Raw genomic sequence first — 19181 nt, 5'->3', positions numbered from 1 at the left:
CCGGGATGGTTTCCCATGATCCAGGCCACTTTGCAGTACTGATGATAGTAATGTCTGCCCCTGTATCTATCATTCCCTTCACTACCAGTTGTTCCGGTTTGCTGCCTTTATTCTTTAGAGTGCAGGTCAAAGTGGGCTGAGTTCTTTGGACAAGCTGAGTCCAAAAAATATTTGGTTCACCTGTGGACCCAAATCCACCAGCTCCCCGGGAAATAGGATCCCGATTACAAACCATACTCTTAAAAGGAACTAGCTGTGCAATCCTACTTCCAGCTGGAATAAATACTGGAGGAGAGGGGGTCCATAGCAACGCTTGCAGCTGTCCCGTATAATCAGAGTCGATAACCCCAGGTAACACAAACAAACCCTGTATAGTAGCACTGGACCTCCCCACCAATAGGGCACTCAGCCCCTGGCCAAGGGGGCCTCTCACATTGAGGGGCACCCTGTGCACAGTCTGATCGTTTATAGAGAGATTGGTGGCTGTGGAGACATCCGCTCCGGCACTGCCGATGGTTCTGGCCTTGAAGTGACCCAGGCCTGCTGAGACAGCGGTCTCATGGGGTTTTGGGGTTGGGGATTTTGGGGTGGCATTTGTGTCGGTGCGCGCCCCCACCTCGCGCTCGACTTCCCGTTTCCCGACAAGGGTCGACCGCGGAGATCGTATTTCGACCAGCATTGATTAACATAGTGCCTCCCCTTGCGGCAGCGTGGGCAAATACCAGGGGGCTGCTGAATTCCTTCCGATCCTCCCTTCTGTACAGGATTCTCAGGACATTGCCGTTTAAAATGCCCCGAGTTTCCACAGCGGAGACACGCTTTGTTACCGGGATGCAAGGCAGCGGCTAAACAGGCTGCAAAAACCTCATTCTTATGTGTAATTGAACCCACACGATTGCACGTGTCAAGCATGTCTATTATGGTCGGATTTCACAATGTCTGTAAGACTCTTTTACAGTCCTCATTGGCATTTTCTATAGCCAATTTCATAAGCAATGCCTCTTTGGCTTCAGGATTTTGTATTTGTTTTTGAATAGCTTCTTGGAGCTTGTCGATAAAATCCATATAAGGTTCGCTGGTCCCTTGCTTAATGCTAGTAAAAGATTTTACCAGTCGTCCTGTATCAGGGACCTTTATCATTGCTTGAAACACAAGGTCTGCTGACTGTCTTAAAATTTCAGGCACCAGCCGTGCCTGCAGTTGCGGCGTATTGACAGGGTCCTCCCCCATTAACTGAGCAAGTCCCGCGCCCCGTAGCGGGTCTCCCGCTCGCCGTTAAAAGCAGTAGCCGAATCAAGGGGAATTCCCTTTCGTTTTAGCCATGAAAGCAATAGGCGGAGGGTATAATCATCATACTTAATTCCACACTTTTCTAACAGCTTCTTAATAGTACATAGTATAGATTCCTCCTCCTTAGTTAGTTGTGATCCCATTTTAAGTTTCCCAGCTGCTCACCTCTGCTCCAACGAGGCGATGATTCAAAGTTCCGGCTCCAGCTCTTTCCTGAGACTGCTCTGTCTCCCGCTGGCTATGACTCGTTCAGCTGGCTCCCCACCGGTGCTCTGTTCCAGCATTTTCGCCCCACGTTGGGCGCCATTTGTGGGGGTGAAAAGCGGCACGGACTCCGGCAGACACGGCAACCAAAGACCTTTATTGCTCTTTGTTAGCATCTTTTATAGCAAGCAGAAGTGTACACGCGCTACCTGCAGCTTGCAGATAGGTTATAGCCTTGTGTTCACGCGCATCTATGCTCTAGCAGATTGGCCCGTTCTTCCTGATCATGCGAAATGCCTTCATGGTCTTTATCTTGTTTTTCTCCTTCCAGCTGCACATTCCTTTCTCCGTTGTTTTCTGCTTAAGTGCCTTGTCATGCCAGGTGGTACAGTGTTTGCTCATTAAAATCAAACTCAGGAATGTCCGTTAGTGAGATTCCCATCCCCACACTGAAGGACTCGAAAAAGTCACTCAAAGACTTTGTCTTTGAACAAATCTTCACTTACTCAAAGGCCTTATGCAATCAGAAAGAGTGAGCAGAAACAAAAGACCACTTGTAAGTCTGTGCCGTTGTGGGGTAAGCTCTGCTAAGTCCAGACCTTCCTTTTTCTGAATTCTTCTACTTCTACCACATCTCCCATGAGCATCCCCCCTCCTCTTCATCTGCTCCTCTTGGCCAAAACTTGCAGATTTTAGAACTTGCAATTTCACAGCTGAGACAAATTTACTAAACTGAACAGGGCCAAGCAGCAGACACTCTAGTCTAAAGCATAGTTTCCTCATCATTACGTCAAGAAGCATGGGAATTATTCCTGGTCTTATCTTTATGTCAGTTTATATCCTTTACTCTTGCACAGCCCAGAAATCTCCATTATTTAACTCCATGCAGTCAGTCACAGTGACATTCAACAGATTCACTGAAATGTGGACAATGTTCCACACAGAAGCAGGTAATTCATTTTTGAAAAAGTCTCAGCTCCTAAGTGGGTAGTCATTCACATGGATTATATACCAATCTAAGACCCAGCAATTGCCTTTTGATAGCTAGAGTAAGGCTTTGTATTTTTCTACATCTTTTTGATAAATTTGGTCTGTGACACACTGCACCTGTTGACCAAGAGTAATGACCCAAAAATGGGAATACACGTAGGTGAAATATTGATCGGTATAGCCTTTAAATGGGTGAAATATCCGTCTTCCTTTTTTGTCATTACCTCTTTAGGCTGTACCTGATTCTTATACACCTGCCACTCCTGCCCACCGAGGTTAATTTTTCTTTAGATTTGTTTTGAGATTCATCTTCCTCCTCATAATTTTTTTCTAATCTTACACTGGGAAATTATATTTCCTGTGGCAGAATTCACGGCTACCTCTTTCCATCTCTCACTATCTGGCAGCACTTTGCTCATTCTAAATTGCATTTGAAAACAAAGTTGTCTTGGAAAGGCATGATCCAGACTGGGGCTGGAAAATTTGCAGTGACTCCTCAAGCTGAGAAACCAGAAAAAGACGAGTTTGAAAGTGCAGAGGTCAGTAGGGCTTGACTCCACTGTTTTGTATGAACCTCTTCAGCAAATGCACTTGCCTAAGACACCTTACTCTGGCCAGCACCCATTGGATCATTCATGGGGGATGCAGCTAACTCAAACTTGGAATGAATTGCTGCAGTGAATTGATTCTTACCCTCTCCACCACAAGTAATTGTTGGTAGCAGTGGCTGTTCACACCGATTGCTAGTCGCTAGCAATATCGCCTGAGTACTGTTGATTTAAAATTGTCATACTCTAGTCTCAAAGGAATTTCTTTGTTGTAAATTTGCTAAGTCCCTACTTAGGGCAGAGCATAATGCAGGAGGGAAGTGGGGTTGGCAGAGTTATATTTGCACATATTACATCTGGACATAATCAGTGTCATTCGTTTTCAATTTTCATACAATACACTTGTCCCTTCCTCTACCCTGCTGTTGTTCTCATTAATGCCGCTTCAGCAGGAGCCAGGCTGCTAGGACTTTCCCCTCCAGCACATTAGCTCCACCCAAGCTCAGGAGAGACTACAAATTCTTTTTTTCTGTGGCATTTTTGGGAACCAAAATACAGTGAATTGGCAGCTTTGCAACTTTCTGCTCATGGTAGCAAAACAGCTACGGCACTAAGCCACTGTGACAGCAGTTAGGGTGGATAGCCTGAACAGGCAAGTCGCCTGTCAATTAGCAGTGGTTTTGACTGTTCAGTCCAGGCAGTAATGATGAGGGCAGGGTGTAGAGGAGATGAGCTGGCACACCGCGGTTGTACTTGACAAGACAGTATGAAAGAGAAGGGCCCCTCCTGGTCCAGGGAGTAGCTGGCCTTTGGGAAAAGCTAACTATGTGTACAGACTGTTTCATAGCTTTTAAGCTATATTTTTAAAAATGTTATTGTTGAAGCTGTTTCTTCTATTTCACTTGAAAGGCTCATATATTCTTCATTCGCAATTGTCACAGGACAAATGAAGCTCTAGAACTTACAGACTGATTTGCACATAGACTGGCAGTTCAGTCAGATAACAGCCAATACATGGAATAAAAAATAATAGATTGCTACATAACAGTATCCCAACTATTAATACCAACAACTTACTGATGCTTCACACAAACAGTATCTAACCTGACATTCACAATAACAATATATGCAAGCACGCAAATGACACCAGCCCAAACTGACCCCGTTACTGCAGACCCACCACTTTCTACAGGTGCTGACACTGGGGAAGGCACATTGCCGTGCACCTCCTGCCAGTGCCTGAGGGAGAGGTCCACGCCGCTAATGGTGGGGATCGGTCATTGACCATGGGCTTCCATCTGATCCAGACCAGGCACACAGCGAAGACAAAGTCCTTTCATCCTCTCTTCTTCTCTCATCAGTGGTGGGATCCACTGACAGCTCTTCTCTGGAGTCTTTGAAGGAACTTGCTTAAACTTGACCTGCCATGGCTTGTGCCTGAATTGGTGATCTTTCGCCTCAGCATCACCCAGGATGCACAATCAGACGGTGCCTCATTCATCTTGCTGTAATTTTATCCAGTTGTCATCCAGCAAATTGTGCCTTTCTGCTCTGAGTTTTGCCTAGTGTCCTTAAAGGTCAAGAGTTAGTTTCCTTTTTTGTTACACCAATCACCTGACAACTCAACAGTCAGTTTTCTAGCCTTTACCTTGAAGCTGAGGTTTATCTGCTTGTCTCTGGTGCAGTGCAGGTGTCAAAGGAAGGCCATGCAGACCCCTCCACAAAGGGAACGCACTGCCCTGTGCTCAAAAATAAAAGCCGCCCATCAGTCACCTTTCACGGTACCTTGTTACCAGTGCGTGAAAAACAAACACAAAGAACAGGAACAAAGATTTTGCTGCCAAGACAATTTGCTCAGTCTGCACATATGCTGTCTGGGGAGGAGAGCTGGTCCTTGCTCACTGGAGAACTGGGAACATTATGGAGAAGGGTGTCACAAAGTGACAGATGTTGCATTGTAAGGGGGTCGTCTCAGTGTGGGAAGAGGCAGTGGCATCTGGACTTGCCCTGGGGAAAAAATATTTTCCACAATGGTCCTGAAGAAAGGAGTGTATGAGTACTGAGTCTGACAACAGTCAGGAGAAGCATGTTTTGAGTCTCCTGGAAATGAAATCTAGATTTAGATTCACCTGTCGAAACTGGGGAAAAAAAAAAAAGTTCATTATCTGAGGAGGCAAAGCTGTTATTCCTGATTCACCAGCCTGTAATATCACAGAAGCAAACATCTCAGTAGGTAACTCAGATGATATGTGTATTGTTGTTCTTCCCACTACGGACAGCGCTTGGATAATGGATGAGTTGAAAGAAAAAGATCTATTATAAAAGGAAGTATTTTTCAAGATCTGTGCAAAACTCCTCACAACAAGAGGGGAAAGGAACTTGTCTTGCTAATGCGAGACAGTGATTTACAGTAACTTAAAATTTGGCACTTGAAACCCTAAAGCCACAGTCACCGGTCATTGCTAAGGATAATCTCCTTAAAGAGATTAAATATATACTACTTCAGTGCTGCCACTTCTTTGAGAGCACAGAAGGCCATAAGGACGAATAATAAATAAATAACAGTCTCTGCAGCTACAAGAAATGCCACAATCTGGAGACAGGGATAGGTTTTAATACTGGTTAGTTACCTAAATACAAGCATCAGCATCAGTAGGATTTTGAAAACCTACTGAAGTACCCAAATGAGTTTAGAAATCTGCCCCCATTTATCCCTAGTAAAGCTGGAAAGAATTCCTTCTTCACAGAGGTGCTGCAAAATGTAACTTCCTGATCTCAGCAAAGCTTTTTAAAATCCTTGCGAGGAAAATGCTATCAAAAAGGATAGCTTATTATTATAGCTAATACACACATGATATCCCTATTTAGTGTTTGGGTTCAGCAGTGTGTAGCACCAATACCTGTGTTGTGCTGCCAACCTGCAAAGTATCCAGAAAAATCTTTAAAGGCTTCTAATTGTTCAGAGCTGGACCACAAGTGTATTTGATGGCTTATTCACTGCTCTCCGTACAACCAGAAGCATTTACAGTCTCTTGTAGTAGGGAGTAAAGCAGTTTTGCCCATGAAATCCAATAATGAAATCACTGAGTGCTGTTTTTTGTGTCTGCTCCCCCCTTCAGAGAACACAAATACCAAACTCCCTTCTCTGCATCCACCTCCTTCTCTTCAAGGCCCAAAGAAAAAGCGTATAACTACAGAGGAGACGGCAGGAAATGTTTAGGTAGGAATTGCAGATACGGGTTGATAAATCAGAAAAGTCTCTCCAAGAATATATAAAAAAGCAGATACCTCCACTTCTGTTTTTGTATTTGTTGGTTTTCAGAAACTGCCAGTTTCCCAGTCTGCAAGTGACAAATAACTTAGAGGCTGTTGCCAATGTAGCGCTTAGCACCCATTAGCTGTAGTCATCACAGGATTGACTATGGTTGCTTATTGCTTCAGAACCACCACATAGGCATAATTGAGTTCCTTCTCCTAAAATGCAGGGACTAACCTCCTGAAATTATGATTACAAAGTTGGAGCAAGGACTGTATTGTTACCCTGGTTTAATAGAGAATATACCACATTATGGGCTTTTATTCCTGGGGGCGGGGGGGGAAGGAAAGAAAAGAAGATATTGCAGTAGAGAAAGTCATCAGGTGGTTTTCTATTGCTAGCAAAGACCTAACACACACACACCTGACCCCTACCACTTCAGCAGAGAGGAAAGGAGGAAAGCAGTGATACAGAGAATCCAGTTTATTGCTGCTCTTTCCAAATATATTCTATATATGCACCAACAAATACATACACAAACTACAAAATAAGTAGTAGAGCTTGCTGCTCTGATACCGATCAGCATGAAACTATGAAAATGAGAGGCCCCTCTGTTAGATGGTTTCCTTTATTAACATGTGTGTGTCTACAGTAATTATGAACAGCTGATAAATTGCCTTTTTACAATGGTATGTAAATATGCTGATATTGCTATAAATAATCACTCCATACACTACAAGACATACTGCTAATTATTTCTCCCCTACCTCATTTCCCCACTTAATTTAGTCTCAAAAATTTCCCTCTATTGTGCAGCCTTTATCAGGCAGCTCTTTCAATGCATTATCTTCTTTATTACTAGATGAATATTATTGATGCTTTGTTTTGGCATTTCCTTTCCTAGGAAAAGATGTCTTGTTTGGGACAATTTCAAAAGCTATCCATTACAAGTGAAAAACACATCTGAGATGCCAGTGCTGTTTCCAGGGAAGGTAGAAAACTGTTCTGCAGAGCTGACAGGACAGTGAGCCAGACCCTCATCAGCATAAATCAGAGCAGCTTTACTGAAGACAAGGGAGTTATTTTTCATGTAAGGAGCTGGCCAAGTGTTCTCTCTGCAGCAGTACTGGAGCAGCATCAAACACCGACCTCAGGCTGGAGGAGACATCTCACGCATGCAGGAATCCCCACTACAATTACCACTGTGTCCCTTTTTTTAATTATTATTTTGAATGGCTAGAGTTTTATCATATTCCATTAAACCTAGTTCCTATTCTCAGAGCAATATAAATGCTCCCTACCATACAGCAACCTAACACTAGCAGATCAGGCCTCCTTACTGATCTCCCCTGCCTTTGGGGACTTGTGCATTACTTCTCAAGTAGCTCAGCAAAAGGACCTTCACCCAGCAGATTCACTGGTTCCTGCCACCAAGGGAGTTTATGGCAATGCCCACCCGTAGACTGTTACTCTGTATGACACCAAACAGCAGTAGCCTGGGAGCATATATATATAGGTGTGTTCTTCAGATGACTGAGCAAATCTATGCCTTTTTAATTATTATTCTATTTCTCATTCAATTTATTCTCATATTTACTGTTAACTCTACATCTCTAAGGAAGTTGTTTCATACTTCCCTTGAACATCCTTTTGGGAAGCAAGTGATTTGCATTAATGCTTCTTGGAGAATTAGCAAAAGCACATTTAACCGGTATGTTCAGCTAGTAGGATAGCAGTCTTTTTGCTTCTTACAGATACTTATATATGCTGAATTCAGAGATGAGCCATACCGAGGTCTTGGCTCTAAAGACCTCTGAGAAAAATGTCAGATGTGGGGCCTCATTCTGCTTTTATGCTACCTGGGCTAAAAGTTGGGCTTCACTGCTAATTAAAAGAAACAGGCCAGGTAACACAGACCTTGAGTCAAATGCTGTTTTTTGAGTGGTTTAATGTGTTACCACCTGTCATTTTTGTGTTGCCCTCCTGTTCCCCTAACTGGAAGGACAAAGTATGGGACAACAGGCTCTTCCCAACAAGAAATTTCTGATGCTGAGAGGGAATTTTTGCTTTCAGGTTGAACCGATGCACTCCCAGCATCAGAAAATCCTCGTGCCAAGACTCTGACACCCTTCTACCCCAGAATCACTCTATTGTGGTTTTTCACTTTCCTTTCCAGGCCGCAGTAAGTTTCTTTAGAAATTGCTTTTACACCCCCATTATACCCTTCAACACCTTTGTAGTGATTATTCACTGGTATAAAAATTCTCTTCCCAAAAATTCTGCTCAGTGCGCTTCAGGGCAAGCAGGTTGATTTTGGCAGAGAACCCCCGAAATAAGAGTTCATTGCCAGTGCAACATGCAAAAGTTCTCACTCTGCTAGATTGCTGAAGCTCTGTTCTTGTTAAAAATCTGTGAAATGCTATCTCATACCATTGTGTTTTAAAGAACAGAAATCAAGTATGAAAACCAGAAGAGAGAAATACTGCTCACAATTGCCCAACAAAAGTACACAAAGGGACTGCCAAGCCTTCAACTTCAGTGGACTCATCACTAATCAAACTCTTTGGCTTAAAATTACCTCATAACAAGATTTTTCAAACATTGTGATTTATCTTTTGACTGAATCCAGTTTCTCTTCTGGATTACACAGCTAGAGTCATAACAAAGCACAATACCCACCACCACCCACACCAAACTAACAATAAACTGAAGGAACACGCAGGTCAGTTATCCAGGGTGATACCATCCCTTACCCAAGCAATTTTCTGCTCCTTTTTTTTCTGACATGGGGAATAACATTCTTTAATAGAAAGGCACAAGTAGAACTTGTATTCTTGAAAATATTTCCAAAGTAGTCTGTGGGCAGTAATTATTAGCAAGAGTTTTTAGTTATTGATAAACACATAACTGAGTTATGGAGGCATGAGAATAAAGGTCCTAAGATTACACATAACATGCAAACCTGACCGACCCATTGGAGTGCAGGTGTTTGTGGTACAGATAACTGCTGCATATGGTTTCTTGGTCTTCAAACAAGATTAATGCCAGTAAGAGACTCAAATTAATTAAAGGCTTCCTACCCTACATGAAAAGGGTGGGTCGGCAGAACAAGGTGAGAGTGTTTTTCATAATTGCAGTCAGGGTTCCTAACAAACACAATTTCAGTCCTGTTCATGTAGGGAGTGGAGAGGTGCCATGTTTGTGCTACTACTTCAAAATATTTTCTCTATGACCTTCCATCGAGGGTAAAGCACAAAAAGGGGAAGTTAATGATCAATTCCCAGAAAATATGAGCAGTTGGTCTTAGCTTGCTGCTGATGAAGGACTTGTTCTACAGTTCATTGACTGTATTCTGTCAAGCAGTATTTGCTTTTAGAAATGCAAAGCCACCACAAATACTGGATTGTCGTACGTGTTCAACACTTAATCTCATTAGGGAAACAGCATAAGGAAAAAAATTCCCTGGTCTTTGGCTGATTCTCAGTCCCATGACAGGTCCTTTGCTCTGACTGAACACCAAGCTTTCTGCAGCACAGAAAGGCTTTGTTGTGAACAGTATCCAGACTATTCTGCAGTATTTCACCACTGTGTATTCAGTCAGACCACATTTCCAAACGAGGAGACAGAAGCATCTGTTAAAACACACTAACAGCCTACTTCATTAACTTCCCCTTTTGATTTTATTCACAGACACTGCAAATGGGCATCAAGCATTTTTCTGGGCTCTTTGTGATGTTGTGCATTGGGTTTGGCTTGTCCATTCTCACTACCATTGGGGAACACATTGTGTACAGACTGGTCCTGCCACAAATCAAGAAGAAATCCAAGATGAAGTACTGGCTCCATACAAGTCAGGTACGTATTCAGAAGTAACCCTGTGAAAGTCATGTGGCTGATTAAGAAAGCCTGAACAAGAACAAGGCGTAAAAGGTTGTAAGAGCTCTGACGATTGGCATTTGAAGTGTGACAGCAGCTTCTGGAATTTGAAGAGGCTTTCTTAATGATGGAATGAGAAGCACAGAGGAAACAGTTCAAATATTCACAATTGCAAAGCCTACAGAAGGGACCTTTCCATTTGCACTTGGAACCTTATAACTCTTTTGGACACCAGAAGCAACAGTGTTGTTATCCTGAACTGACTAACCAGAACATTTTCCCTCACTGTTATGGGTTCCCAAACTCTTGATGCATGCAGGAGGTGCTGGGTAACTTCCTTCATTATTCCAGGGAAAATAATGGAATAAAACTCTCTACAACTACCTGAAAGGAGGTTGTAGCGAGGTGGGTGTTGGTCTTTTCTCTGAAGTAACAAGCGATAGGACGAGAGGAAATGGCCTCAAGTTGCGGCAGGGGAGGTTTAGATTGGATGTAAGGAAAAATTTCTTTACTGAAAGAGTGGTGAAACATTGGAACAGGCTGCCCAGGGAAGTAGTGGAGTCCCCATCCCTGGAAGTATTTAAAAGACGTGTAGATGAGGCGCTTAGGGACATGGTTTAGTGGGCATGGTGGTGTTGGGTTGACGGTTGGACTCGATGATCTTAGAGGTCTTTTCCAACCTCCATGATTCTATGATTCTATGATTCTATGAAAATTGCTCTAGGTGTTTGCTCTAAAGGAAGTGGTTACTTCGCAGAAAAAGGCAGAAAAAGGAGGAGTTTCTATTGCTTTAAAGCAGCACAGTGAAAGAGATCTTTTAGAAAATAATGAAGTTTGCCAAGATCCACTTTTTTTCTGAGGAATTCTAACACCAAGGATTGTTTGCAAACTATTTATCAACCTTTCAGATTGCCCTTCCTTGGGAAACTAGGGGAAAATAAATCTGTTGTAATAACAAAGCACAGACATTGCTTGTATCCTTGAATGTGCAAAATAATTTATGCTCAAGTCCATCACACAAAGCCCAAATTGTTTACCTATTTATGGAGCTATTCTTAATCTTGCTTTTACTAATTTATTTTCTTCTTTTCCCTCTAGAGATTACATCGTGCTCTGAACAGTTCATTTATTGAGGACAAATGCCAGCCTAAGACAAAACGAGCAGAAAAGAGGTAGGAAGTTTTGCATGCCTTAAAACACAAACTACAAAAATTACTTTGAAATGAAATATGTTGTGTCTGGATATATACTTATGGATCTAATACACCCCAAAGATAATAGAAGCAAAAAAAAGCAAACAAGATAGAAGTGACAAGGGAGGGAAGCAGAAATTGTTTCCAATAGCAAGTATTAAATCTAGAAATTTTGTTCTTTCATGATTTCACACAGCTAATAAAAGCACCCCCATTCTAAAGACAGGCTTTGCATTTTTTTAAGTCCACTGCTCTTGTTTTTAGGTAATTAATTACTCATGTACTAAAGCACTGGCAGATAACTAGGGCCCTGTGAGATAGCTTCACAGTGAATGAGAGATCAGGCAGTATATACGTTAGAAACTTTTTCAGCTTTCTTATTTTTTAGAATGAGAAATAAGAAAGCTGAGAAGAGAAAAACTCACTTCTTTCAGAAACCTTTGTCTCAAACAACTCTTGTTGGAGTAAAAAAGTAGGTAACAACCTTGCCTTGTTCTCATAGCCTATGTCTTCTGAGGAGGAGACAATCTTATCTATAGCTACCACGAACACAAGGCATTTTATTAAAACTATGCACTTGCTCAGTAACTCAAAACTATTACTGCACCTTTTAAAGACACAGGCAGCAGTATTGCTTTTCTACAGATAAGTTCAGCCACAGATATAGAAATGAAATGTCCTCCAGGCTGTTGCTAGATATTTGGCATGTCTGAAACCCACGTATGTAAATGTATGTTGTGTTTAGTTTGTCATTCCTGCACTAATGGCAGCAAATGTAAGAAGTAAACATCTATAAGCCTCTAGACTGCCTATATACAGACAAGTATATAAAAGCACATGCAATTAATTTCCTGTTCATTCTTTCATCTTACTGCCCCACAAAACCCCATAGCGTGGCACCTCCTTGCACACAAGCAACTCCTTGCTTTTGATATTTGAACAGCAGTACCAGGAGCTAATGTTACTGGTGCAACATTTCTTCCTCCTACAACCTCATCGCTGGGTGGTAGCATTCACACTCCCACAACCTGAGGCACTAACTCTGCAGAGGGAGGATCTTCCAGAGGAGGGGGCTTTCTGTATCTGTGATGATATAAAAAGCACCAGCTGAATTATTTGCCAGATATTGAGTAGTGCAAAAATTTCATAACACAAGGAGATGGCTATAAGACTTGCAGAGTTTGGAAAAAGAACCATACAAGTATTCTTTCAACATTGAGAGTGAAGATGTGCTGCTGTCCAAAAACTTCTGCCCCCACAGCATCCAGCCCATGCGTTTGTGCAACTTGTGCCCACACAGCATCCAGCCCATGTGTGTGTGCATGCACACCCACCCACCATCCTTTTCTCATGGTCTGAGCTGCTCTTTGCACAGAATTATGGTGAATTTAACTCAAGACACCCACTAACATGGTACCCAGCTTGTCATGAACACTGATGTGGCAAGGTATGACCCAGGGCTCTCAAATCAATTATATTATTACACTTTCTTTTATTCCTGCTGGGGACCTATTAAAAGCACGAGATATAGAAAAGAGGTGGAAAGAATTTGTATTATGCTACTGCTATTTCCCTCAGGGAAGAAAATCCACTGGGTTTTTTTCAGGTCCTAACTTTCCAAAAACTATGAGAGCTGCTCAGCATCAGTGGCCAAATTGTGAAGGGTTTCATTTACTTGACGAAACTTGAGTGTTAACTGTGGACTCTGGCCTTTGTTGAAACCACCTGCCCAGACCCCCAGACAACAGCACCACCACCAGCAGCAGCAGAAGCTATGTCAGTTACTAACACTGATCAAAAAGCTGTGTTTTGATTTCTGAAAGAAAAATGTTTCAGAAATTGTGGATTAATGATATGACTCTCAGAAATACTTACAAAACAAAGGGCTGCAGCTTCTCCGAGACGTGTACTTCTGCTCCAAGGCGAGTTGGTCGCACTGGCTGCCCAGGACCCTGGGGACCATGGGCTCTGCAGAGCTACACAGCAGGGAGACAGCTTTGGGCACCACAGCCCCTTGTCAGTAGTTCCACTTTGTGCCAGGTGACCTTTTTTGTCTAGACCGCTGTGTGGAAATGCAGCATGGTGGGATTCTGCTCTTGGCCCTGGAAATGCTTTGCCAGTTTCTACTGGCCCAGGCTAATCCTATTCCCTGTCTGAAACGTGCTTAAGAGGTACTTGTTTGTTTTCATCTCTTCAGGGGATTAACATAATTGCATCACAAAACACACATCCAGCTTAGCACAAGACTTGAGAGTCTTCCTGTCTTTTATTTTGAAGTATGAGAAAATTGCTGATCTACACAAAAATAAACAACCCTACATACATGTCCCCGCTGGGGTTCCCTGAGCCCTGCAGAGCGTGACCCAGCTTGGGGCTGCCACTCCTGCCTAAAGCCTCCCCTCCTCCCTCTGTGCCATCCCATCTTTTTGAAAACACTCCTGATTGCCACCTCCTTTAAAGAAATTTCCACTTTCCAACTTCCTTCTCTGCAGGCAGGTGAGAAAAGTATCTACTCCCAGCTCCGGACTTCTCTAAACCAACTGTTTTCAGCAATCCCAATCCTGAAATGTTAATCCTTTTCCCTACCCTGCTGATTGGTAGCTCACACTAATTTTGTCCAAGGATACCCACAGAAGACCTCAATGATGGAGTAGTTTTAAGAGCAACTACTTCAGAGTTTTAACCTCAGTTTGTAAAATGAACACACACAGATCTATCCAAAAGGTAAAGCAGGTAGGAAAACCAACCTCCTCTCTCACAACAGCAAACTCTGTGCTTCCTTATGTTCCAGCTGGAGAACAGAGGCCACAGGGTGCTCCTCTATTTGGAAATAAACCCTGGGAAACGCCCTGATTTGGGAGGGTTGCAGAGTGAAGTTCCCAAGAAAGAGGGAAAAGATGCTCTGGAATCAAAATATTTTGGAAAGACTTTTCTGCAGGAAAACATTGAAGCATTTGAAAAAGTTCCCAAATGGAAATTTCTCCCCCAACATGAAAACTCCAAATTCTATTTATTTTGTCAGGAAGCTCATGTCTCTACACTGCAAGGTTTGGATATGCTTCATCGTGTCCATCCCCCAAAGCGCAAGCAGCTACCCCACAAGACTTCAAGTCCGAAGGGCACACTTTCCCTTTCATCTCTCCACACCAACTCTAGGCAGCCTCTTTCCTCCTCCGTGGGAACAAATGCCCAAGCTAGCAGAGAGTACTAACACACAAAGGACTAGCGCTGTAGTGAACTTAGGATATTGCAACCACAAAAACTTTCAGAAAGCTTTGGAGGAGGACTTGCATTTTCCTGAGCTGGAGTTGAGAGGACTGTCATTTCATAACTAACAAAAAAAAAGTTTTTGTGAAGATGAATTTTAGGATTCTGTTCTAGTCTCTGCTATGGTTTAATCACAAAAATTTGGCTGTTTACGTTCATGATTTGTGCTTCTCAAGGAAAATAATTCCAAGGATAAAAGAATACTATTTCTATGTAATTCATAAGAGCAGTGCCATATTTTTCCAGTAGGATGGCTCACAGGGGAGGGTTGCATACATGTAAGAGCAGGCTCTGATTTCATATTAACTCTCACGTCTGTTCAGGTCCCATGTAGGTAACAGCCAGCATGCTGTATGGAATACAGCCAGTCTGGGCAACTGTCACCAGAAAAAATATATCTGCACCGATGAAGGGCAAAATGAGGTGACGATCCGACAGCACCAAGACATCCCCCTGCCCCAGGTGAGGAGAGAGACTCCGGCTTCTTTAACAACCAACGGGAAAGCAGAGTCCCTCAATATTCCTAGGACCTCAGTGATGCAAGAGCTTATGGAGCTGGAGAAGCAGATCGAAATCATCAAGCAGGAGCTGCAACTCGCTATGGACAGGAAATCAGAGCTGGAAGAGTATCAGAGGACAAACAGGACTGCAGAGCCCTAGGCCAGCATACCTGGGCCCTTTCCCCTTTTCTTCCTTTCTCCCCTTCCTCTGTAAAATTTGTAACACACTTTTGTAATGCCAGAAAGAGGTGCGAAAATAAAGCAGGCAATATGCTCTTCAAGCGAGCAGAATTGCAGCAGCCCACAGCCACTGCCACGCTCCTGAGTCCTCCTCCTTTCATAACAAGTTTCTCATTCTCCTGGCAAACATCAGCCATTCCAAGGGACTGGAGAAACAAGGAGCATCTGGACAGCGAGAGTTCCTGGTTCCTCCACTTGACACTACAGTGAGGTTCCCACTTTTTAGCCCTTTCTGTGCACTAACTCAAAAAAAAAAAAGAAAAAAAAAAAGGAAATTTAAACTGCTCATTGGAAGCATGTCCCTTGTTGGTATGTTTTTGTTGTGATATCTACAGGTCTAGTCTCCGTTCATGCTAAGGCTCCTTATAGTTGCCTTATTACACCAGGTGCTAGTTCTGTGTTGGCAATCCCTTCCCTCCTGGCACAGGCTGTGGTTTCATGAGACAAATTCTTGGTGGCAATCCCAGTACACACCATTCCCTCAGCTCTGTCAGCACAAATGCAGATGTGGCTGCTCTGTGACTGTGATAAAGGAACTCACCCAGCTTAAAAATAACTTGGCAAAAACCAAATCACCACCTCTGTCTGCTTCTGAGCCCAGTTTCGGCTTCCACTCCCACCCAGAGAGAAGCCATGCAAACAGCTGCACCAGCAGGTGTGAGGGGATGGGTTCACAGTGGCACAGAGCAAGGATGAGGGGAAGGGAGGAGTGGCAGTACTGTAAATCAGTATTTACCGCCCAAGGTGAAGCATTTACCAGTGTGAAACTACTCCCTTAATATTCTCTGTCTTCAGTTGACAATAAGGTTCTTTCTCACAGCCAAAGTGACATAAAGGGGCTCTGGTCCACGATTTATTCTGACACCAAGCTCTCACCAAAGTCAAAGGCAGTCACCAAAGCCTCCCTGTGGACCAGGGCTCACTGTGAAGGAGAATTGAGAGTTATGGTTTCAAAGGCAATGTACTGAGTGGAGCTCCCTCCCACCTGGATGATGAGTAGAGGGGAAGGAAGGGCAAGCTGTTCAGCATCTGAATAAATACTGCATCAACCCAACTGACTGTGTTATTTAAACGAGATTTGTATAGATTTTTAAACACCACTTCCCAACACATCCAGTATTACAGAGAAAAAGAATGTTTGTATCACTGTCAGAATTAACTCTGGTCTCCCAGATACATCACCAAAGTCATTTTTACCCTCCCTGTATCTCTAGCCACCTGCATCAACGTTGCCAAGGGTGATGTTCTCACCAGGCGTGGTTTATTTTGGGGTTTAAAAAAGGCATTCCACCTTTTTGCACCTTTAACCTTTGAAAAACACCTGCAAATTAAAAGCTCTGCACGGACCACTAAAAGCTGATAGCAGCAATACCCACGCTAATTAGCCTCATCAAGAAGAGTTCATATTCTATTCCCTGCTCAGTCCTTGGCCTCTGCTTTTGGGCAGCAAGTGTGTCTGCTTCTTTCAATACAGTCAGTAACACAGGAAAGAGTAACTAGGACATAAAACAGGAAAGTGGGATCCAGAGCCCTGCACATCAGATAGGTCTGAAAGACCTAGGATGTCCCTTCTTTCCTTGCCCCTGACAAGCTAGATGACTACAGGCAAGTCGCTTAGGTTGCTTTTGTTACCTTCCTTTACCCTCCCTCATTTAAATAATCAGCTTTTTGGGAAGAGCTTTTTATTTGTGTAGCATCCAGTACCTTACAACCTCCAGCGTAATTTGGTTAGAACAGATGAACACTGCTCTCTTCATTATTATGAGACAAACACTAGGAAAGAAATATTTCAGCCCAATTTTATCAGTATGTTTATCAACAGTTTGTTATGTCCTTAACTCTACATGCATAAGCCCAGAAAAAGTGTGGGGTTTTTTTTTTTTTAAGTAATTGAAAATGCTAATGATATCTTAAACAAAAATGTTTTATTTCAAAGTTCCAATTCAAATACTCCATCTTTCAACAAATCACTCTTCATTTAAAAACAAAAAATTAAGTGAAAAAATGTCAACCACCTAATAATTAACATTAAGCAAAAATCTGTATTTCTGGTGGGTGCCTTAGGGGCTACTCCCATGTCAAATGTAGAACAGGGATTGCTCCAAATTACTGCAGCACCAACTAGAAGCCCTTTGGGAGAAGGTCCAAGTTGTTGTTGCCCAACAGAGACACGTTTTGGCATGTTATTTTCTTACTCAAATATTGCTCTAGCCTGATCCCATAGGAGACAGAAAAAAAGACTGCCGTAGCTTTCTATGGGATGGGGAGTATCACACACATGTCAATGCCTGCAGGCTGCATAAACAGGGGGAGGATTGACTATGACATAAAGATGCACTGGAGACTGCAGATAAGGCCTTTTCTTTGACGACACTTAATTACTCTGGCTCAGACAATAAATTTAGACAGATTTTTGATAAAGAATACTTGTCACACCTTCCCTTCTTTTACCCCAGAATAATTCTAGTCTTCATAAACTTTTAATTATTTCCACTTATTCTGGCAAGTCAAAACAGACCACCTAAAATTTTCACTGTTTCTCAATGTTTAAATTATAAGCAGAGAGAGAAATTTAGTTCACTTCCAGAATGAGCTTCAAGGACTTCCTGAGCTTAAAATATTATTTTAAAATAAGAAAATACATTTTTCTTGGTGGGGAAAGAGAAAACAGGAGTTTCCAAACCTCATCTGTGAAACAAATCCAGACGGTTTCAAGCATTTGTTTCCTACCATGGCCAGAGCGAACCCAACACTGCTTGTACACACACAAAATTTCAAGCTTGATTTTCAGTAGAAGGGTGATGTGACTTAATGACTGAGAAAGGGTAAAGGGGCTTTGCACCTCTACAAGGAGTGTTTAATTCAGATTGTTGTTCACAGCTGTAAAAGGAAGTCTGCTGTTACAGCAAAGCTGTTTGAAGATCCGGACAATGTTTGTTGGTGACCCAGGTCCTGGTTTTGATGAACAAACATTTGTACCACAAAATCTACCATCAGCATTAGTATTCCTAACGCACTGTTCTTTCTCCAACTTGACGTCACAAACTGTGATCCAGGGAGCAACTTCCAGTGAAAGCAGAGAGGGTTCTGCTTTCATTTCTCCTACAGACGCTGTAACAGAACCAAAACCATACCACAAACTTTCAGCATCCCAGCTTTCCCTTGCAAAGATAGAGTCATGTGTTCCTTCTCACTTTTCAGGATTCATAATAATTTACAAGGTTTAATTAATATTTTCTGAATGTTTTCAGAAAGATAAAAATAATAATGCATACTATAAAGACAGTCTGCGATGACTTGCTTTCACTTTACTATTGTTTCTATTATTTCCTACAGTGAATACAGAAAGGTAATACAGATTTTATGATTCAGAGAAGGGACACAGATGAGACAAATCTGACAGCTGCACCTTCCAAGAAAGTTAGGTTTACAGGAAAAACACTATGCCCTGTGAAGGAATGTTGTAAATAAATGACTTTGCATTTTGATTTTAGGAGCAGACTTCAAATACAACCTTACACTACAGGGAGCATAGGGACTACAACCTATGCCATGTCCTTTCACAAAATTCCCAGCGGCCATGACAAAATGACTGCATAAATAGTCCAGCATCTTGGTCCTTCTGTTGTGTCAGGAATAAGGTAGTGAAGATACCACCAAAAGGACAAAGGTTCTTTTAGTTAACCATTTTTTGGAAGCAGAGGAAGGAAGAAAAAAATATCTCTAGAAGCTTAAAGCTTGTTAAAAACATTTCCAATAACTGGACAAAGGACAGGAGCACAGACATATACTACCAGAAGCAAGAAAACCAGAAAAA

General features: G+C 42.4%; 1 protein-coding gene across 1 annotated transcript in view; it reads left to right on the top strand.

Annotated features, from left to right (window-relative positions):
• Positions 1–16418, top strand: part of GRIN3A (glutamate ionotropic receptor NMDA type subunit 3A) — an 83263-nt gene extending 66845 nt beyond the window's left edge. Inside the window, exons 7-9 of the mRNA XM_076362576.1 lie at positions 9979–10143; positions 11263–11336; positions 14948–16418. Coding sequence (XP_076218691.1) covers positions 9979–10143; positions 11263–11336; positions 14948–15284 — 576 coding nt within the window. The 3' untranslated portion in view covers positions 15285–16418. The remainder of the gene's footprint in view (positions 1–9978; positions 10144–11262; positions 11337–14947) is intronic.
• The last annotated feature ends 2763 nt before the right edge of the window (positions 16419–19181 follow it).

The sequence above is a fragment of the Aptenodytes patagonicus genome, chromosome Z (assembly GCF_965638725.1).
Source record: "Aptenodytes patagonicus chromosome Z, bAptPat1.pri.cur, whole genome shotgun sequence".
Lineage (NCBI taxonomy): Eukaryota > Metazoa > Chordata > Aves > Sphenisciformes > Spheniscidae > Aptenodytes > Aptenodytes patagonicus.
The sequence above is the reverse complement of the archived record's forward strand: the minus strand, read 5'-3'. Positions and strand labels throughout refer to the sequence as shown.